Source organism: Ursus maritimus, unplaced genomic scaffold, assembly GCF_017311325.1.
Source record: "Ursus maritimus isolate PB19 unplaced genomic scaffold, ASM1731132v1 scaffold_7, whole genome shotgun sequence".
NCBI lineage: Eukaryota > Metazoa > Chordata > Mammalia > Carnivora > Ursidae > Ursus > Ursus maritimus.
Genome location: NW_024426885.1, coordinates 46,884,853 through 46,906,859, shown reverse-complemented (window position 1 = coordinate 46,906,859; position 22,007 = coordinate 46,884,853). Strand labels below are relative to the sequence as shown.

Sequence of the window (22,007 nt, the reverse complement as noted above, 5' to 3'; positions counted from 1 at the left end):
AAGCAGGGAGAGTGAGACAGATGCAGAGAGAGGCACAGAGAGAGCACGAGACAGACACACAGACAGGGGTGGGGGTGCCTGGAGAGAGAGTCTGGAGTCACAGAGGTTGTTTCCCTAGGGGCCTGGGTCCTTCCTGCCTTTTGCCTGTGGCAGGTGCACGGCTGGGGCTGGGGGGCGGGGGTAGGGGGCGGAGAGGCTCCTGGACCGCGAGGTCTGGGTGCCACTTTGCCCTCCCCCAGGACTGTGGGAGCAGCCACCCCCGAAGCTCACAAAAGCCCAGGACACAGGCAGGATGGTGAAGCACGCACATGACCCAGATAAGGAAATCAAGGCCCAGAGCAAGGAAGCCCCAGGCCCACATCTGATCTCCAGCACACCTGGCGCTCCTTCCCAGGCTACCTGTCACTCCCGGGCTTGAGGTCAAGGAGCCCTCGGCTCTGTGAGGTTAGCAGCCAGTGCCTCTCACCCCAGGGCCTGGTGCAGTCCTTCCCCTGTCCGTTGAGTAGCCAAAGGAGTTGTAGAACCCCACTGTGTCCTAACAGGGAAACTGAGGCCCAGAGAAGGGAGGTGGCTTGCCAGACCTGTGGCGCTACTCACGCGCTATGTGACCTCCGGGGGCCTCAGAAAGTGGGCCGTCATTGCACGTGGGTTGTGGGGCAGATGTTTGTCAGCTAAGCAGTCTTAGGCACGCAGGAGAGCACTTCTGCAACGCAGGGTGTTTCCTGCTCCCGCTCCCCCCCCATCCTGGCTCACAAAAGCCAGGACAGCTTGTTTCCCTGGAAAATATATGGAGGCGATTAGGCCCACCTCCTGAGGCCCAGGGTTTCTTGGCTGGTCGTCAAAGCCCCAGCCCAGAACCCCCACCTGCAGAAGGGTCCCCTGCCTGGATCTGGGGGGACTCAAAGGCAGCCGGTTGGGGACAGCTGGGACCCACATGCTGAGGAGAGGGGGCAGGAAGCACAGGCTGCTGGGGGGCCACAGAGCCTTGGTGTCAGTGGGATGGTCCTGGAGGGAAGCCGCGGGCAGACGGCAAACTGCCCGAGAGCAGCACCCGGGCTTTTCTGGCCCGTCACACAACTCCCGGCCCGAAGCAGACACTGAGAGCAGTCTGGGAAGTGGAAGAGCCGCAAGGCTCCAGGAGGTGAGCACAGAGACGGTGGAACGGCAGGGTTCTGATCCCAGGGTCGTAAAACCCATCTCCGTGCTTCCAAGCCTAAGGCCGCATAGAGAAGGTGTGCGAAAAGCACAGGAGCCTCGGCCTTGTCTCAAGGGGCTTTAAGATGACCGGCCTTCCTGGCTAGGGGAGAGGAGGGAGAGTTTAGCTTTGTGTCAGACGGGCTTGAGCTACCTACAAGCTGTGCGACCTTGGGCAAGCCACCTGGTCCCGCCACCTGGTCCCTCCGATCCTCCCTCTCCCCATCTGTAAAAGGGGAGGTTGGTGACACTCTTCTTATGGGGTCGTTGTTACAACTCAATGATCAGAAAGAGCAGAGCAGATAAAAGCTCTTCATATTGCTTGTTATGATGACTGATGGGGGGGGCACCACCACGGGATAGGGCACCGAAGCCATGACTGCAAGCTGGAAGGCCCAGGAAGGCCCCCTGACCTACCCGCGCAGACATCTCGGGAAGACAAACAGCAACCCACGGGCCTGGCCTGCAAGCCAGGGCTGGGGAGCGCCCTGCCGGCCCAGCTGCCGGGCTGTAAGAAGGGCTTCCTGACCTGGAGCTGAACGCTGGTTCCCCATCCCCCCACCCTCGTCATCACCGCACCCAGGGGCCCCACACTCTCGGCTCCCATAGGTCGGAGAAAGGCCGTCCTCAAGTCTCTCCTCCCCCACATCAGACTTGGCCTGGTTTCCAGCTCTCCATGCTGGCCAGAACGCCTCCCTGACCCAGTCTTCCGGGTGGGGCCAGAGAGGCCAGAGTAGGCAGGCCCCATACCACCCCGCCCCCCATGGTTTATACTTCGCAAGGTATTGCCACGCAAACCATACCACCTAACCCGACAACCTCGCCGCAAGGGGGCTATCGCTATCGTCGTTTTTACAGCTGAGGAAACCCGAGGCCCCAAGACATTCAGGGTCTTGGCCAAGGGCCTGCAGCTTCCCCTATCTACCCAGGGCTGCTGGGTAAGAGCTTCTCCTTGAGAAGCTGGACACACCCTTCTGTAACCTGGGCGGGAGTTAATAACATACACTGTGTGCATGATGGAGAGAGCCGTGACGAGCTCGGCAAGACTTAATAATGGCTGTGTGACCTCTAGAAGTTACTTAACCTCTCTGTGCCTCAATTGTCTCTTCTATAAAATGGGGTTACTAAGAGTAGCTACTTGATAAGGTGGTTGTGAAGAGTCAATAAGATAATACACGCAAAGGCACCTGGGCAAAGTGTCGGCCAGTATTACTACCATGTATGTTTGTTGCTATTGTCAGTGCGATGGAGCACTGGGGGCAGGCTGGGGGCAGGGGAGGCGGCTGAGTCCCCGGGGAAACGGCCCTGCAGTATCCTTACCATCCCTCCTCCTTGGCCATGACCCCATCCTTGCCCTTGCCCTCCACGGGTCCAGGCTCCGCTGAGTGGGGGAGCTGGGGGAGGCCGGCAGGACGATTCCCCTGCACGGAGGGCAAACATCCAGCTGCTGGGATGGATCGCGCCAGGGCGCCCACACCCCCAGCAGGGAGGCAGAGCCCTTCAGTGTTTTCTTCTCCTGGGGGGCAGGGAGGCTGCAGCTGGAGGCTGACGGGAAACAGATGTGCAGGGGAGGGAGGAGAGGGAAAGTGGAGGGTTCTCAGGGCATAGATGCTGCACAGGTCAGAGCTCCGTGGGGGGGGGGAGCAGGAGAAATAAAGCAGCCCTCTCCACGACGGGGGTGGGGGCGGACTCCAAGTCCTCCTCTCAGCAGTTCAAAGGCCCCTGATTGCGGGGCAGGGGGTACCTAGGCCCCCTAACACTGCCAGGCTAAACAGCCTTGCTCAAGCCCTACCGTCTCTCTTGGCCTTAGTCTCCTGGCTGCACACAGTAGGGCTCAACAACAGGGACGACTGACTGGGAGAGGGGAAGAGCAGAGCTGCGTGTTCTCAGAAGAGCGTTCTGGACTGGGTACCCACGAAGAGACTGATCCTGAGTGTCGGGGTGCACGCGGCGTGGCAGGGCTGGCTGGGGAGGCTGCGCTCAGACTGAGTTTTGCAGGATGGAGCCGATGAGTCAGGTGAGGCCGTAGCCGGCCTGGGATGGTGGTGCAAGCCAAGAATGGGCCTCCTCGTGGAAGGGGAGCAGTGGGGAGCCCTGCCCCGCTGGATGCTGGGCAATACAGCGGCAGGGGTGCCGGAGGCTGGGGCCACGGCAGGGAAGCAGGTCCCCTGGCCTCAGGCCTGTGGGCTGGGCCCTGCCTCTCTGCCTGAGTTGCAGAGGGTGTGAGCATTATAAGGATCGAGCCTCGCAGACCCCAACACACACCCAAGCCCCCGTACATCTGAGCCCCAGTAGGAAATGGGGCCTTACCAACTCCCCTCCCCAGCCCGCCACCGTGACCTGGCCTCCCTGCTCCCCTCCCCTTCTGGCCCCAAACTTGATGCTTCTTCATGAATCCCAGCTTCTCTACTGACTTTGGGTAAGTCATTTATGCCCTTGCCTCAGTTTTCCCCTCTGTACAATGGGAAGCCAATAGAGTTGACCGGGGTAGCTAAGAGGATGACAGGTGGTAAGTACTGGTACGGTTTCTCCATTCTTGCCCTCTCCCTTCACGGGAATCCACCTGCGGCCTGGCCTCCTCTCTCCCGCCCTGGGAGCGCACCCAGCACTTTGCTCCGGCCTCCCTGGGGCCTGTGCGGCAGAGTGGGGACACATCCTGACGCCTGCCGGCCTCCAGCCTGGGCTCCTCACACTTCAACAGACTGTCCCCAAACACAGGTGTAAGGACAGCTCCACTTGCCCCCTGGGGCCCCTGGGAAGACCACGTGGCTTCTCAGGGCCCTGCTTGTTCTCCCTGTGGAAGGGGGATGAACAGAACACCGGGTCTAAGCACACATGACACAGGAAGGCTGTCGGGGTGGGGCTCAGCAAATGGCACCCAATGGGTGCCAGGGTTTCCCGAAGTGCCAGTTGCTGACCCTGACTGGATCCCATCTCTCCCGTTGGAGAAGGCGGTCCTGGAAGGCTTGGCAGTCCTGGAATTGGGTGCTCCTTCACCACTACTCGGATCTGGCTCGAGAGAACTCCTCAACAAAGGGCATCCAGTGAGAGGGCATGAACCCCACTGAAAGGCACTGGCCATGCCCAAGGGCCCCTGGGAAAGCAGAGTCCAACCCAAAGGTGAATGTGCTCCTGGTCCGACACGGTGGGAAAGGTGTGTTTGGCCTGGGGTCTCAGACCTTCTCAGGAATTGGCAAGGAATTAGGAACCAGGACACCGTGTCTCCTTTACCCCATGCCCTGGACATGCTCCTAAAACACCGGGCCTCCCACTGGGTCATCAGGCCTGTCTTGGCACTGCTGGGCCTCAGTATCCCCCTTGACGCCACTAGGATGTGGGCCAGGGCCTGCCACTCAGGAGACCCCTGTCCACCGGACCGCCATGGCCAGCTTTGAGTCTATTTGTCCGTGTGCCACTGTGTGGCTGATGGGAACCACAGAGACCCCTGGGGCAGGAGGAGGGATGGAGGGTCTGCAAACAGAGGCAGTAGAAGCGGGCACGAGGGGCATGAAATCACAAAATATTTCCACCACAAGAATCCACTCGGACGGCTTCCCTGTGCTCCTAGTAGAATAAAGACCAAATTCCACGCCACAGCCTGCAAGCCAGCCCCGTGCAGCCGGCCCCCACCTCCGACCTCTGCTTCACCTCTCAGCTCCCCCAGGGCTCTGTACCTGACCCTGGCCTCCCCACTTTGCACACGCTGTTCCCTCCCCCTTAGCCACTCCCTCCTAGCCCCCTCCACCCTCCACCAGAGCTCAGCCGACATCAGTCCCTCAGGGGAGCCTTCCCCAAGAACCCCAAAGCCCCAAAGTCCTACCCCCGCCCCGCTCCCACCATCCTTCTCAGTGACTCAGCCTCCACAGGGAGGACTGGCCCCAGCCCTGGCTCCTCGGTGCCCCCCACGACGTCATCAACATGAGCTCTCCCACCACCCCCTTGACTGCACCGTGGACTTGGTCTTCTTCAGAACCCTGCTCTCTGTACCGCTCCACACAGTGCAGCCCCCCCGCCAACCTCCCTGTCCATCAGGGCCCCCCTGGCTTCCCTTCCCCACCATCTAGCTGATACCCCAGGATCGTGCACCATCACACTTCTGCAAACACGCCAGCTCTTCGGCCTTCTTCCCTGTGAATCACGGTCCAGCAAACCTCTGCCCTGTACCGCTGTCCACGGACTCTGGCAAGCACCTGCCCATGACCCCCACTGGAGCAAGTCACAGAACCCGGCTCGCAGTGCTGGTGACAGTTACGACCTTACACCTCCCGTGGCCGGGGATACAGCTCGATTTCTCTAGGAGGCCCACTTCCTCCTCCATCTTTCCCCAAGGCCACCCCACCCCTCCTCACCCTCACGTCTAGTTGAAAACCTCCTGTCCCGTTTCTCTGAGAAGACAGAAGCTTGGGAAGGGAAGCTTCTCTTCTCTGCACCAGCAAACCCACCACCCACCCTAACCACCCCCCTTGTCCCTCCCTCCTGTGCCCATGGTAAGGCATCGCCCTCCTACCCCTGTATCATCCACCTTTTGCTTCCTTCTGGATCCTTCTCATTTGCCTGTAACAGGCTCCAGGCCTTCCCATCTCCATCACACCCTCCTCAATGCCACCTGCCCTACCGCAGCGACTGCCCCATCACTCTGCTTCTCTCTACAATCAAACCCCCTCGAGGGAGTGGACAGTGAAGGTATTCCCTCTGCAGCCCAGCCCCACAAACCCCTTCCTCCCCCGTTATGGCTCCGCGGCCACTGCCCCAGCCGGCAGGTCCGCTGTGAATCAACATCTCTACTCCGCCCTTACGCCTGACCTGCAGGGTATCCGCTTCGAGGCTCGCAGACCCGAGCTGACCTTCAACAAGATCTCCATGTCAAAGTGGTGCCCCACGAAGTTGAGGACCCCCTCCTTAGTGCCAAATCCCAAGGCCACTTCTCCACGGCCATGATACTGACCTCTCTGCACCAACCACACCTGTCCCTGACCCCGACCCTGGCACAGCCCCAACCCCAGGACTCTACACTCCCTGGTTCTCCTCCTTGATGGGCTTCTCCTCCCTCTGACCCCCCAGCGCTAGGATTCTGCAGCACACGGTCTGGGGAGTTCTGTCTCCACTTTGTCTACATTCTGCAGGAAATCTCGTCCACTCCCTAAACACCTGAAGGTCAACGATGCCCAAGTATGTAGCAGCCCTTGACTTCTCACATGAGCTCAACATCACAAATCCAGCTGCCTTCTTAACATCTCGACTTGGATTTCCAGGCACCTCTCAAATGTAACATGCGTATCAGAGACTCCTGCTTTCATCTGGGACCCCTGGGTCTCACCCTGCCCTGCCTCCAGCCCAGGCTGCCCACCTCAGTAAGCCCATTTCCATCTGCTCAGGTGTGACTGTGCTCCCGGCTTCCTGCCCCTCCCTCACCTTCCACATCCAACCCGGTGTCCGACCCAGGTCCAAGGCCACCTCTTTTCCCAGCATGCACAGGACTATAGCCATGACTTTCCCACGGGTCTCTTTCGATCACCCAGCCCCACCAAGACTAATCTCCGCATACACCAGAATAGTCCTCTCAAAATAAAGCTGACAGCTCTGCTGCTTGTGGGTTTTGAGTAGTCCCCAAGGCTGGAAAGCACCCCGTTCGGCTTCCCACCCCATTCTTCTTGTTCGGTGCTCTTGATCCTTCACTGAGGTTTGGGCCTTGAGCACCTAAGTCCTTAAGGCCACAGGGCATTTGCACCTGCTGTATGGTCTTCTTAAGATGGCTGTCCCCCACTTGTGACAGGTCTGGCTTCCTCCCATCCTTCAGCTCCCAGAGTAAACAGACCTCCTCTTTGCATCCTGCAGGGAGTGGATCCTCCCTGGGATGAGCTGCCTCACCACGTCTGCCCCCCGCCCCCCAGCATGCCCACGTGCACCTTGGCCACCAGCCCCACACACGGGGCCTGGAACACTGGAGCTGCCCTGTGTACATGAAGCAACTGGGTGAGCAAATGAATGAGATGCGTGTTCTCTTAGCACACTGCTGCCCCCACATCCCCGCTCATCCCCCGGCAGCAACCCCAGCTCATTAGTTTCAGAACTCGCCTGGGTCTGCGGTCTCAGGGTCTTACTGAACTTTAACCTTCTTTAACCTCCTTCCCTTCCTGGGGAAATGGTGTTCTCTTACTCCCATTTCAGAGGAGACCAACGAAGGGCCAACTTGGAGAGATCTGGTCTCATCCTTGTCATATGCAGGAGTAAACTGAGGCCCAATAAGGAAGAAAATCGGCCCCAAGGCCCTTGAGAGAGCCCCTCTGGCCGCTGCCTCCCGCCCCAGCCCCGCCCGGCTCACCTGCTTGTGCGGATACACGTTGATGTGGCACTTAATGCACTCCTGCCCCATGTTGGCCCACGAGTTCCCGCTCATCCATTTTCTCTTGCACTTAGGACACTTGTACTCGCCGAAACAGCGCTTTTTGCCCTGGTACGGGGTCAGACCCTCACCTTTGGGGCGTGCCTAGAGAACAGGAAGCAAACACAGAGGGCATTGGGGTCCACCAGGCCAACATGATGCCCCTGCAAGATCCCCACGGTCCTCCCCGGCAGCCTTCATAGCCCACGTGCAGGTGCCTCTCGCGTCCATCCAGAGAGCACCAGGGTCACCCCCAGAGCACCCCTGGGAATCCCAAGGCTGGGAGCCCGCACAGAGGACAGAGGAGGTGGTGGGCGATACACATCTTCTCTATATTTCGGGGAGCAAAGTACGTGACGGTGGCCAGGATTGACTTCTCTGACTCACATCATAAGGAGGCAGCTAGTGGTCGCATGTCGCCGCGCCCAGGTGCTCTCTGCACCCCCCACCCCCCGGTGGTGTGGTTTGTGTGGTCACTGGCAAGGCAACACGGGCGCAAGGATGCAATCTGGGGTGCAGTGAAGGGGTGTCTCCCCTCCCCCGGGGCCCGGCCACCGGCTCCCTTCCTGGAGGCGGTCTTCATTTCCTTACCCCAGCCCGGAGATGGGCTCTGCACTTACAAACACACGCAGCACACGCCAATGCACACACGTCCCCATCCCTCACCCCACGGGTACGTTATGCATTTGGTTCTACGCCTTCCCTGTTTTGCATCTTAATCTACCTCGGACATATTATTACTGTAAGAGACATCATGAATCTCTTTTCCCTACTGTCTTGCGTGTAACACTTGCACAGCATGGCATCCCCGTGAGTTCCGGCGTCTGCCAGGCTCCGTTACAGGGCCTCTGGGCTGCTGCACTCTTGCGCTCTTATTACAGACGACGCTACAATGAATCATTGTGTGGGTGTGTCACATTTTGCACACAGGAGAGGACATCAGAAACAAAACCGCGGGGTACATGCACTTTCAATTTTGATGCGGGGTATGTGCACTTTTAATTTTGAAAGGTAATGACAAGTTGGCACTGGCTCCTGCTCCACCACGCTGCAGGGGCACCAACTTAATGTCCTGTCTCCTCGCCAGAAGTTTCCACCGTCGCCAATCTAAGAGGTAGAAAATCTTCTCAGAGCAGCTTTGATGTGTATGTCTTTTATTACGAACCACCACGGAGAATTCCTCATGCATTTAAGAAGCCACGTGTTTCCTTTGTGAAGTGTTGGTATGTTTCCTTTGTATCTTTCTTCTGCGGGTGGGGGTTGTTATGTTTCTTGTTGATTTGTAACTGTGCTTTATCTATTAAAGAGACTAGTTCTCTCCTGCATGGTGTTTTTTGTTTTTGTTTTAAACAGCTTTAGTGAGCTAGGACTCACATACCCCACATCTCACCCGTATATGGTGTACAATTCAATGGGTTTCAGGATACTCCCAGAGTTTAACAACCATCACTACAAGCTAATTTTAGAACATTCTGTCACTCCCCCAAAAGAAACCTGTATCCATTAACGGTCACGCCACAGACTACCTCCACCTTCTCACCCTCCCCAGCCCGGGGCAGCCACCCGTCTACAGAATTCCCTGCTCTAGCTAGTCCATTAAGAGGAACCACGCAGTAATTGTCCTCTTGTGCCTGGCTTCTTTTATTCCGTGCAATGCTCTTAACCTTCATCCATGTAGTAGCACCTGTCAGTACTTTATTCCTTTTTGTTGCCAAATAATATCCCATTGTATGGATACGCCATGTTTTATTTACTCATCAGATGATAGGCATTTGGGTTGTTTCTCATTTTTGGCCACTATGAGTAATACTGCTATGAACATGGGTGTCCAAACTGCAGGGTGTTTTATAAAGTTGGATTCGTAACCCCAGTATTTGAAAATGAAGATTTCACATGGAACTATGACCACGTCGGTCCAGAAATCTCGGTGGGGACCATCAGCTGGTGCCGAGGAGCGTTCTCCCCATTCCGACCAGCGGCTCCCTGCATTCACGTTATGTCCTTGGCGCTTACAGGCTCTGGGTCTGAGACAGGCTTAAACACAGGTTCCACGCTGGGTCCTAGACTGGCGTCAGCAGCATTGCCTGGGAACTTGTCAGAAATGCAGCGTCTCAGGCCCCACCTTGGATCTACCGAATCGGAATCTGCACCTTAACCGAGGGCGCCAGGGAATCCACGTGCCGTTATGCCTAAGAATCTCCGGGCCACGCCGTGACCTGTTTCTACAGTCTTGTTTCTCTGGGCGATTGCCCATTTATGAAGGAGTGCGTAAACGTTAAGCGCACGGGCTCGGGATCCAAATCCTAGCTTTATGATCTGGGTCAAGTTACTTCATAAAGATAATGACAAGAACTACCATACGAGGCTGTTCTGAGGATTAACCGAGGTAATACATGTGAAACACCTGAAACAGTGCCCGATACATAAAACAGCAGTGTTAGTTATTGTTATGATTTACTTATACAGAACAATAGCAGCATCTAAAATGATAATTGCTTCCTTCAGGAATCATGTCTCTTATTCCCAGGAGCCAGTACCACCACTTGGTGACAGCCTACTAGAATTTCAGGCAAAACACTGGAAAGGGACATAGGTGCTGAGTATATGAATCTAAATCTAGAAAGTGACAAGAATATTGCCCTGAACTTTTGGGCCTGCTGCCGAATGTCTTTTGGACCTTTATTGGCCTTCCTGGCAGCCACGATATCCTGGGGAGGAGGCTCAGTCTGAGCTCTAAGGCAGGGCTGGCTCTCAGCACTGGCGAGTTTGTGAGAGAGGCTGGTTATGCCAAGGGGAGCACTCGGCATGCAGTCAGCGTCCAGGCCCCGGTCAAATTGCAGTAGAGTGGTCCACTTATATCTCTGAAGGCACTTTGACCTCTGTTGGTCTCAAGTTAGTGGGTGTACAGCGAGCCCTCTAACCCCTCCCAGGGCCACCTTTCCTACCTGGTGCCTGGAATGCAGGGCGTCTAAGCCACTCTAGCTTCTATGGCCTCCCTTCGTCAGTAATCCTGAAAGAAGTACCACGTGAACTCTATCCCTAGTGTCTCCATTCCCCAAGGCACCTCCATTCAAAAGGGAATGACAGGTGGCCCTGGGGTTCCTCACCAATGGTAAGATTTGAGACTCCTTGATTGAAGGGAAACTTGGGGGCCATGGTCAGCCAGGCCCACTCTGGGATCTGGTTCCACAGGCTGCTTGATTCCTAAACTGACAGGCCCTGCAGCTGGGGCAAAGGGCCGGGGGCAGGCATCAGAGGGAGGGGGCACTCAGCCAAGGGAAGGGTGAGGACCGGGGCGGGGCTGACAATTCAGTTCCCAACGAGTCTCTGCTTCAGAAACGAGCAAGAAGGAAGCCCACACGGAAAAGATGATACGGAGTGTGCACAAAGACAGAAGCAGGCAGGTGAGAGGCAGGGGTGAGGGGAGGGGAGGGAAGCACCACCATGCTGTGTAAGTAGAAAACCAGCCATTCTGGAGCCGTCCATCAGGGAGTGTGAACTGCTGGGCAGGGCCCAGGAACAGGGGCTCCGGCCTCCTGCAGGACCAGAGGTCCTCAGCACACCATTCCCACCCTGGGAGGCCCCTGCTCTGACCCCCCACTGCATGGGACATGGCCCACACCATGGATGTCACAGCCAGATGCTGGTGATGGCATTCTGCTTCTGCCTGGGACGATCCGGGGGACCCTCTGTTACTCAACCTCTCTGTGCCTTGGTTTCCTCTTCTGGAAACCTGGGCTGATGGTATGGGCCCGCCCCCCAGCGCTGCTGGAAGGATGGGGTGCATTCATGCCTATGAAGGGGTCAGCTGGATGGCCGGGCATTGCAAGTGCTCACTGACCATTAGCAACTTGAGGATGATTTTCTGCTGGAGCTGGGAGCGGCTGCATTCTGGGTGGGGCAGCGGCTGCAGCTGCCACCAGGGAGTGGAAATCACAGGAGGAGAGCTCCGAAGATGGGAGGGGGCCTGGGTACAGCGTGGGCTCCTACCCCCGGTGGTGGGGGAGGTGGCAGGCAAAAAAGGGATGGCAGTCTTCGCCTTCTAGAACTTTCGGAGAGGAACCAAGAAAGAGAGAGGAAGGCCATGGCAGCTCTGCAGGCGCTGCTGGCAGAGAACAGAGGAAAGGGCAAAGAGGGCAGACGTGTATGAGGTGCTACCACAGCCTGACAGGCTCCCACTCAACTCTTCACATAACCCCGTGGGGCAAGGAATCTCGTCAACCCATTTAACAGATGGTGAAACGGAGGCACGGGGAAGGGGCAGGACTTGCCAAAGAGCTTCCAGCCTGTGAGCAGCTTCCCCTTGCTGTCTGTCACCCCTGAGTGTGTCTCCACCACAAAGCTGAGGCCTGTGCTCCGGAGGAGAAACCCCCCAGCCGCTCTGCTCAGCCCAGCCTGGTGGCTTTGCCATCCTGCGGGCAGAGGGGAGAAATGAGGTGCAGGGCGGGGGTGAGGAGGCAGTGGATGCAGGGAAGGGAAGACAGGCCAGTGAGCAGCTCTCTCGGCTCAGCAGCGAGGAGGAGCCGCTTCCTGGAAGGACTTATTCCAACACTGTTTATGCTTACAGAGGAGGGCAGGGCCAAAGGGAGGAGGAATGTTTGACGGAACAAAGGCTTCTCTACCCCCCACACTTTCCCCCTGCCTCCTCCCAGAAAGGCCAGCCTCTTCTCATAAACTTCAACATGAAACAGACGCTGACTGCCATCGGCTCTGCAGGGGCCGTCACCCGCCCTGGCTGGGAAGGATGCCAGGTCTGACCTGCTCTCTTGACCCAGGCCCCTGCCACGTACCCCTCTGGGGAATCACATCAGCCAGCAACCCGGGCAAAACTCACTGGTGCTCACACACCACCCCTTGTAGCACAGACAGGGCCTCCGGGGCCAGAGAAGCAAGGCGACTTGCTCAAGGACACACAGCAGACCAGGGACTGAGCCAGAAGGCAGGGCTGGATCCTCGGACCTCCACACCATGGCTAGAATCCCTGCACAGGGCAGCCTGGGAAGTGGGCAGTGGCGGCTGGTGTGGGGGTGGGAAGGGGGAGCTGGGCCAAGGAGCAGCCAGGGCAAAGCTGGGCGGACTGTGGGAGGAGCCATCCAGGCAAGCTTGGGAAGAGAGGCGGACGATGCTGACACTATCTGGGCACTTCCTCAGAATGGCTCCATGTTTGTTTCCCAGCAGCTCATGAGATTTCTTACGGTTGATGGAAAGATGGTGAGCTCCCTGTCACTGGGGGTATGCAAGCAGGGGGCTGGGTAAACAACTATCAGGGAGGCTGCCGAGTGGACCTCTGTCTTGGTCAGGCAGTTGAACCAGGTGATTCTGAGGGCACTTCCACGTCTATAGTCAAAGCGTACTCCAATTCTCGTTACTGGGGAAGGCCAGCCAGCAGGTGTGGAGAGTGGGCCCCCTCAGGCACTGCTGGGGGGGTGCTGAACACGTGTATTTCCTACTAGATTCTTAGAGCACAACTAGGTGACAAGCCTTCAGATTTTTAGAAATGTCCATTCCTCCAGCAAATCTATTTCCGGGCAACCGTCCTAAGGAAATGCTCAGAGATGTGGACCAACAGGGTGTTCGAGAATGTTCATCGTGGCATGGTTTAGGACGTGCAAAACTAGAACGGGCTAAACACTCAACACCAACGCTCTGGTTCCCTCGGTGATGTTACACCCATTGGATGAGTGACAGCAAAGCCGTTAAAATACTCACGAGGAATTTTTTTAAGGGTTTGGGAAAAGGTTTAGTAAAGAAAACAGGACAAGTGATAGGCTACAGACTGCTCCCCAGAGTAAAAGCATAAAAAGGAAAAGTGGGCCAGAGAAGGGCCGGCAGGAGAAAGGTCAGAAGTGTTCAGAGGTTGCCTCCGGGAGACGGGATTCTCTATTCTAATTAATGAATTGTCTTTAATGAGTAGGTATGACTTTGATGGAGAGGAAGAGGACAGTTCATCAGCCGACTCCCTGGCCTGCCAGCCCCTCCTGCCCACGAGGGGGCGCCCTATGCTTTCCCAAGGTGGTGGCAACCCATGGAGATGGCAACTCTGTCCATACTTGCCTCCCCCTTTGCCCCTGCAGGTGCGGCCACTGGGGCCCGCGTGCTGGACGCTGGCCGACCTCCGGCTGCTGGCTCTCCTGTCCGTAGAGATGCCCTGCCCCAGCCATGGAGCCTACTTCCCACCTCTTAGATCCCATTCGCTCCTTCAATTGAGGACAGCTGGGAAGTATCCACACCTGTCACATGACATAAGAGCTTGGCTGGTCACTCTGCCAGTCAGTTTCCCTGCCCCTGCTTCCTGGAGTCCCACCCAGAATGAGTAAGCCTTGAGGATGAAGCTTGCTCTCCTCTTGGCCCCTTTTAGATTGAGTCCCTTTTGCAGGGAGAGGGCATTGTCACCTTTGGTAGCTGGTGGCCGAGAGTCCTGGGGGGACCCTGGGCCCAGGAGAGGGCAGCAGGGGGGGACTGCTGAGGCTCTGTCCCCTGCCTGTCAGGACTCCATGCCCAGGTTCTGTGCCAGGATGCATGTCCTCTGCTCTCTGGATATGGGACTCCAGCTGTGGCCCCAGCCGCAGGCTGCACCCCAGCCCCGGCCGCACCACCTCTGCATGCCTGGGAGGGCAGCCTGTGGCCAGCCAAGCTCTGTGACAAAGGAACAGCCACACTCTTTACAGGTCTCGTTGGGGCCAGGCTCTCTTTGTATTCTTACAACCACCACCCCCTCATGCGCCAGGCATGATCCGTCCCAGGTTTCAGACGAGAACACTGAGGCACGAAGAGGTTAAAATGACTTGCCCAAGGCCACACTGCTAGCAAATGGTAGAGTCTGGATTTGAACCCAGGCCACCTGACTCGAGCCCACTCTCTCAATTGCCCTGCCAGACTTGCACAAAGATGAGGAACCCGCCCAGCCAGGACGGGGAGAAACGGGGATCGGCTGCTACCATCATGGGTCCCGGCATGTTGGGTAGCCTTGGGGGCGTCCCTTCCCCTCTCTAGGCCTCAGGTTCCCCATCGCCAGAATGAGGGTGGCACTGGCTGCTGGACCTGCCGAACAGGGTCACTTTTCTCTCCAAGGCCCGTAAGTCAATGTGTGCCTGGCAGCCTCAGTCACGCTCCCCTCTCTGCTGGGGAGCACGAGGCCAGCCCACGGTGCATCCAGGGGAGAGGCAAGGGCCGTAGCCAGGAGGAGCAGAGGGAGGAAATAAGGAACAGATGGGCTCCTTGCCGGCTCCCCGTCCCACCCTGTCTGCATGCTCTCCTGAAGCCGGGTGCCTGAGGTGCTCCTGGCCCAGAGTCGAGAGAGGAAGAGCCCTGGGTCTCAGGAGTTTGAGATGCCCTTCCACACGGAGGCTGAAGGGGCAGCTTTGCTGGCCCTTCCTGGAGAGTTCAAGAGGATTCTGGGGATCCTTTCTGGATATTAGGGGCCCTCCCCTGGCAGAGGCACTGCCCCTGTCTTGGATGCTCCTCTCTTGAGCCCCCCTTCCTCGGGCCCACCCTTTTGCCCTCCCTGCTGTCTAGGCCGATGTGGGGTGAACAGGGGCTGTGGCTAGAGGCCCGGGTTTGGGCCCTGGCGCTCCCACACTCATCACCAGTTTCCCCACCAGCAAGTGATGTCCGGCTGCTCCGGACATCTAATGAGCACCTACTACATGCCAGCCCCACCCCAACCACAGCCTGCCCATTTGACAGAAGAGCAAACTGAGGCCCAGAGAGGCCAAGCAACCTGTGCCGGGCCCCACAGCCATGGAGTCAAGCCTTGGACCCAAAGCAACACTTTCCTCCTCATGCACGGCCTCTCCACGAAACAGCTGTGAGAAAACCAGAGAACAAGCCTGTTCCTAGGAACAGGACCCGCCTCTGGCCTCCAGCCCCTGGCCCCCACCTCAATTACTCATTCATTCAACTAACAGCTATTGAGTACCTACTCTGCCTCGGGCCCTGTGGAATATTCCAGGAAGACAGATGAGGAATGACACCATCAACCACACACTTCTAGGCTCTGGCCCAAGCTGAGACCCACACCTGTAGAAACACTCTTAGACCCATATCCTCAGGCAGAGGCCACGCTTCACCCTCCCAGGTGACAGGCGGTGCCCATGCGTGACACTTGAGATGATCTCTAATGGAAGCAACAGCCCTACAAACTCAGCACTCTTAACCCTAATGGCAGAGAAGGAAACGGAGGCTTGGGAGGGGGCAGTGGCTTTGTCCGAAGTCACATAATGAGTAGGCAGTGGGGCCAGGTTCTGAGCTCAAGTCTGTCCCGTGCTGAGACCCCCACTTTTCCTTCCCTGCTCTGGGGACCCTCCAACAACCCCACACTCACGTGTCCACACACACGGCCCGCGGAGGCAGGCAGGAGGGCCGCCCCGGTGTCTGCAGCCTGGTCCTGGCAGCTGCAGGCTCCACGGAGGCCCCAGAGGAAGCAGGGATCAGAGGGACAGGTGGGCCGGGCCGGGCGGCCCGCAGGCTGCTGGGAGGGAGGAAGGACACTGCAAGAGGCCACCCGGGGTTTCCTCTGGAGCCTCAAGGGCCCCCTTGTCTGAGCACAGGCGTCCTGGCCACCTCCCCCGGCCCCCTCCCCTTTTCTGGGTTCCTGCCGCAGCCCAGCATGGGCCCAGAAAGCCCAGCCTCCTGTCACCCCTCCCGCCCCGTTCCCAGCCCAAAGCCACCGCAAAAATGCCATCCTGATTCCACAACACTAGGGTTTGTCAAAGTGCCGGGAACAATGGAAGCTTTCACAGTGCCAGGAAAAGGTCTCAGGAAAACCCTGGGGAGGGGGCATGGAGAGGGGGTGTAGAGAGTAGGGAAGGACTGAGGGGAGGGGGGGAACCAGGAGGGTGGGGCAGAGAGAGGCAGGGCAAGGGAGGCAGAGATATCAGAAATAAGGGACAAGGAGGGTGGGGGTGGTGGTGAGAGCCAAGAGTGAGCAGGACGGGGCAGCAGGACAGGGCAGGGTCTGGGAGAGGAGGACCAGGGAGAGACAGGACGAGGTGAGAGAATGCGGGAAGCGAACTCAAAGGGAAAGCGGAAACGGACACACTGAGATCAAGGAGCCCCTCCAGGCCTCCCTTCTGCACCCCCACATGCCTGCAGCTCGGGGCCTATGCGTCGAGGAGCCCTGGCAACAGCAGGGCAGAAACCCCTCTCTCCCATCCCCACCCCGAGGCCAGGCAAAGCGAAGCACTTTGGGGCTCAACGTTTTGGAAAGCAGAGACTTTGGAATCACATGAACAGCCGCTCCCTGAGTTATCTGTTTCCTGCTTCTGGCCTTCCTCCACCAGCAAACCGCACGGATCAGAGCTCAGGGGCGGGGAGGGGAAGAGGGGCCAGTCCGAAGGGGTGAAAAACATCCGAATCATAGCGATTGCAAAAGATGTGGATTTTCCTCCCCTCGTGTGACTGCAGAGAGAACCGCGGCCCATGCCTCGGCCGCTGCAGGAGACGGAGGGCAGATTCGCGACCGCCCTGCGGTCGGCCCAGAGCTGGATGCTACTGAGTCTGAAAACCATTGGTTCACACTGGGCCCCGAGCCCCTGCACATCTCTGTTTGGGTGGCCTGTGGGCTCTGCGAGTCCTTTCTTCTGACTGTGCTCCCTTCTCCTGCTGCAGACATATGCCGGGGGCAGCCGGGCAGCCTCCCCCAGGTCCTTTAATGACCCCAGCAGGCTTGGACACCCCCCACCCCACCCCCACCTGCAGGACTGCGGCAAAACACCGAAGGCTTTAGGGACCCTTCCCCATAGGGCCCAGATGACCTTTTTTTTTTTTTTTTAAAGATTTTATTTATTTATTTGACAGAGATAGAGACAGCCAGCAAGAGAGGGAACACAAGCAGGGGGAGTGGGAGAGGAAGAAGCAGGCTCATAGTGGAGGAGCCTGATGTGGGGCTCGATCCCATAACGCCGGGATCACACCCTGAGCCGAAGGCAGACGCTTAACCGCTGTGCCACCCAGGCACCCCCCAGATGACCTTCTAACCTTAGTGGCAGCTACTCCCCCTCCTACAAGACATACACGCAACGGCAACAAAATCATTTTCTGCAAATGCTGTGTCCTCCTCCCCACCCCTCACCCCTGCCCCAGGCCTCTGATCTTGCTGTTCTTAATGCCCCAAACATTTCTCTACCTGGTGAATGGCCCTGCATTCTTCAAGGCCAAGATCACAGGCCATGCCCTCTGGCCTCTCCCACCCCAGACAGAGTTAAGGGCCCTCCCTGAGGTGCTTAGTCCATGTTCTGAGTCCCAGGCCCCTGTGCTGAGAACCCTCCCACCGCTTCCCCCGGAGTCGGGCCCCGCTCCCCAAACTCCCAGGGGACGTTGTGGTCTGCACCACTCGCTTGGCTGCGGGTCATGTCCTGCCCTGACCCTGCCTCCAGCATGCCAGGGATGATCCAGTATGCTAGAGATTTCATCCCGAATTTAACCACTTCTGCCTTCTCGTTTCCCACCAGTCTATACGTGTGCTGTGCTGACGCAGAGCGCTCCATATCCCCTGCTTCCCTCGGGCCACCGGGTGGGGCTCAGAGCACATGGGCTCTAAGGGGACACGGGCATGGGCAGTGCCCAAGACGGATGAAGCATGTGGGCCAGAGCTGAGGTCCCGCTGGCAGGAGGGGGCCGTGCTGGGGTAACGCTGGGTCCTGGTGTGGGCTCTTCCTCTCGCAGGACGCCCCTCCTGGGCTGCACTGACCACTCTGGAGGGCCACCTCGGGCCAGCAGCACCATTTCCCCAGGCTGGCTGGTCCCCAGCTCTGCATCTGAGGCCATCCCCGGCCAGGCCAGGCCAGATGTGACCAGCGCAGCCCTATCGCTGGAGGAAGGCTCTGCGCTAATCCTAGGGGTGCCGCTGGGGACCAGAAGGTGGCAGGATACCCAGTGGTGATCTTCACCTGGGATGAGGTTTTGGTATGAGGTCCACGGCCCTGGGAGGAGGGGACAGGGGAACTCAGCTCAAAATAGCGATGGGGGAAGGGTGTGGAGGGTGGCCCAGAGCCAGAAAAGAAATCTGATCTGCCCTGGCCGGTAAAACGCTGAAGTCAGCAGTTTGGGGCCACTCTGGCAGGAGCCAGGGCTGGGGCTCTCACGGCTGCCTGGAGGGAGGCTGTAGGCCCGACCTCCAGCCTCAGCTCTGACCTCACAGCAGTCCCTCCCCTCTCTGGGCTTCGATCTCCTCCTCTGGCCACGGAAGGGCAGAAAGAGAAGCAAGCGGTCCACCTCTGAGAACCTTCGGCAGGTGAGTGCTGGAGCCCGAGTCGCTTGGGAGACCACAACCCCACAGATGGGAAAGGACCGTGTTGAGTGTCCACCGCACGCCAGTGCTGGCCACGCACCCGCCCGGCAGGTGGCTTCACTGTGACCCCGTTTCCAGATGAGGAAACAGAGGCCCAGAGAGGTTCAGTCACCTGTCCAAGGCCATCCAAGCAAGTAAAAGGCAGGCCTTGAACTCCGGTCTTGTTGGCTGTTGTCCAATCCCCTCACTGCCAAGTGAGGTCCTGAAGCCACGGACTGGTTTCAAGACCACCCATGGCAACTGTGACCGGGCAGAGCAGAGGTGAAGCGGCTCCTGTGGGCCAGCCCAGGTAGCTAGCAGCTTTTCCTGTGGTTCCACGGTGTCAGATGGAAACCAGAGAAGGGGCTAGTGGCAGGGGCTGGGTGGGCATACAGACCCGTGTGAGCGTGCGTGCAGGCATGCCTGCGTGGGCCTCTCATGGTCACTGACAGGCATCGGACCACGGCACAAACCCGCCTGTGCTCTTGCCCTTCAGCGTGAGGACCTAGCAGAGGAAGAGCAGCCCCCATGGGACTTTCCCAAAGGTTCCTAGGGAGGCTGAAGCCTCCCATTTCTCACCTCCCTAGCCCAGACGGCAGCAGACCTTGCTTCTTCACCTAGGGACTAGAAAAGTCTGCAAAACCATCCCTTTCCCACTGCCCCCAAGGGCAGAGTGCTCAGTGCAGCAGGGCTCTGGGGCAGTGCTGCTTTATGCCCTCAGATGCTCCGTTCCCCTCCCTGGGCCCCGGGGTCCGCACTGTAAAACCCAGCCCCTGCCTGTGTGCAGTGTAACGTCCACCAGCCATTCCGTCCTCACTGCAGCCCCTCTGGATGGGGAATCCGAGGCTCAGAGAGGTGTGGGGACATGCGCCTGAGGTCACACAGCCAGGAAGCAGTAGACCCAAACCCGGGGCAGGCTGACTCCCACAGCGCTGCGTGCCTCCCAGACGGTCTCCACTCTGATTTCTGGGGCATGGGCATTGGAGGTGTCCTTGCCCTTGTCTCTGGGCAGCCCCACACGAGGAAAGAGAGTGTATACCCGTCATGGGGGGGGGGCGGGGGGAAGGCTGGCTCGTGGTACTCGTTCTCCCATTCCCCTCTGTGCACACCAGTCCTGACTACCTGGCATACCTTGTCTCCTAACCCCATCCAGTGGAAGCTTCTCCCCCAGACACTTTCCTTGCCCCCTCCTGCCTGCAGGGACCCTTCCGGTCTCTGCACCCTGGGGGTGGGGGGCACTCATCTTGTCGCTCTGGGGCACCGACCCCTCAGGCGGCACGAGGGCCCACTTCACCCCAGTGAGGACAAGCAGTGCCCTCACGCCCTGCAGCCTGGGCACAGGCCCCTCTGGGCGTTCTGAGCCAGATCCTTTAACGTGCTGACGTGCTGGCATGAGGCAGGCATACGAACCTGCCCTCGCAGAGTGTCTCTGCCGGAAGCGTGGTTGGAACCAGGCTGACCGGTGCTAAGTGTCCACTTCATCAGCACAGCGGGAGGAGTACCGATCCCTTCTCCTCACCAGGGAACTGAGGCGTCTGCATTCCACTGCCCCGCCTGGAGATGCCCACGCTCCTAATTCCAGAGCACAGGCTTGTTTCCCAGGCTTGAGCCGGCATCCGAACCATCTAGCGGGGCGGGGGGGTTCGCTATGACACAGGCTGCCGGTCCCATCCCTAGAGCTTCGGAACCAGGAGGTCGGGGTTGGGCCTGAGAATCCGCATCTCTCGCAAGTTCCCAGTGATGCTGATGCGCCCGCCGGGGACCCACTGTAGGAACCACTGGTCTAGAGGGTACTGCTAACCGCCTGTTAAAGTAGGCCTGTCAGTCAGACGCGGTCTTCTCTACCCCGCCCCCTCCCCACGCGCCCATTCCATAGCCCTGGAAACCGAGGCACCCAGAAGGCAAATGAGCAGCCGCAGCCCTACAGGAAGTGAGGGTCAGAGCCGGGAATGGGGCGCAGGGCTCCTCGCCCCAGGACAGTGAGGCTGCGGGGCTGGAGCGGGGCGACTGCCTGCGGAGGGAGGAACGGCCATCTCTTTGAAAGTGGGACCGGTGGTGGTGGTGGAGGTGGTGGTGGGGGGCTGGGGGAGGGCTGGCCTGGCTCTCCTGGCTCAGCCCCAAACTTGTGACTCCTCGGCATCTGGAAACCATCACAGGGAACAATGGAGGGAGCAGGGGGCCTGGCCGCTTGGGGCTCCGGCCCTGTCTGTTCAGGAGAGCAAAGGAACTCAGGGCCTACAGGCATCTCCCCCCTTCCCCCACCCCGCCACTGCTGTTTGCCTTGGCACTGGCACACACAGCTCCCGAGGGGCCCAGCTATCAGGAAAGTCAGTCCCTGAGCTACAGATGTGGGGGCTGGTGGCCAGGTTGGGTGCTCAGAAGTCAGGAGATTCTGGCTCAGCTCCCTGCCCAGGTTGCAAGACTCCCCTGCAAGCTCACTACTGTGGCTCTCTGGGCCTCAGTTTCCCCACAGGAAGCTCAAGTACCACCCCGACTGGGCTGGCTGCTTACCACAGCCTGGCGTGTATGTGACCAGCTTGGTGGCTGGGCCAGTGTTGCCCCTGGGGGTCCCGCTTGTCCCCTGCAGGCCAAGTGGGGGCCAAACCACCAGGCCTAGAGTGGGGGAGGGACTGAGGAGTGGTCGCTGGGTACGCTTACGCCTCCCACCACAGGGTCTTCCACTCATGCCCTCGACACTTCATGTACCGAGTGCCAACTCTCTACGAGGCACTGGAGCAGGGTGGCTAACGGGACGGATGGAACCCCAGCCCCCAGGAGCTTACGGTCAGGTGGGAAAGAAAAACCCAAGCATCTCATTCAAATCGTGACATTTCTGAAGCAGTGGGGTGCCACCACCACGGACTGGTGGGGTCTCTTCTTCACAGAGGGGGGCCACACGCGAGGCCTGTCCCAGCCTCTGAAGCCTCACAATGGAAACCTTCAGCTGGGCCCCAGCACGCTGCCACCAACGTGCTCTGTGACCTGAGGCAGGCCCTTGCCCTGCCTGGGTCACGGTCTCCCCTGTGTCAGTGAGGGGAGGGAAGAGAAACAGGAAGGGCAGGTGTGTCATCCTGGGTGTCACTCCAGCTCCAGCCATCAGACATCTGGCTCGCGGAGGATTCTCCAGGAGAGGACGGGGTGACGGGGGGGGGGGGGGCGCCC

At 58.7% G+C, this 22,007-nt stretch overlaps 1 protein-coding gene across 3 annotated transcripts in view; it reads right to left on the bottom strand.

The window, feature by feature from the left end:
* The window catches only part of ZCCHC24 (zinc finger CCHC-type containing 24), a 61,182-nt gene that overhangs the window by 4,303 nt on the left and 34,872 nt on the right, over nt 1-22,007 (bottom strand). The window contains exons 3-4 of one of the 3 annotated variants that reach the window (XR_005833141.1): nt 7,517-7,681; nt 598-776 (exon numbers count right to left, since the gene is read on the bottom strand). Coding sequence is in view for 2 of the 3 variants with exons in the window: in XM_040623935.1 (XP_040479869.1) it covers nt 7,517-7,681; nt 15,900-16,259 (525 nt within the window). In the remaining variant the exon portion in view is untranslated. Of the gene's footprint in view, nt 1-597; nt 777-7,516; nt 7,682-15,899; nt 17,167-22,007 lie in introns of those variants that run through there. The other 2 variants (XM_040623935.1, XM_040623934.1) reach the window with 2 other exon arrangements.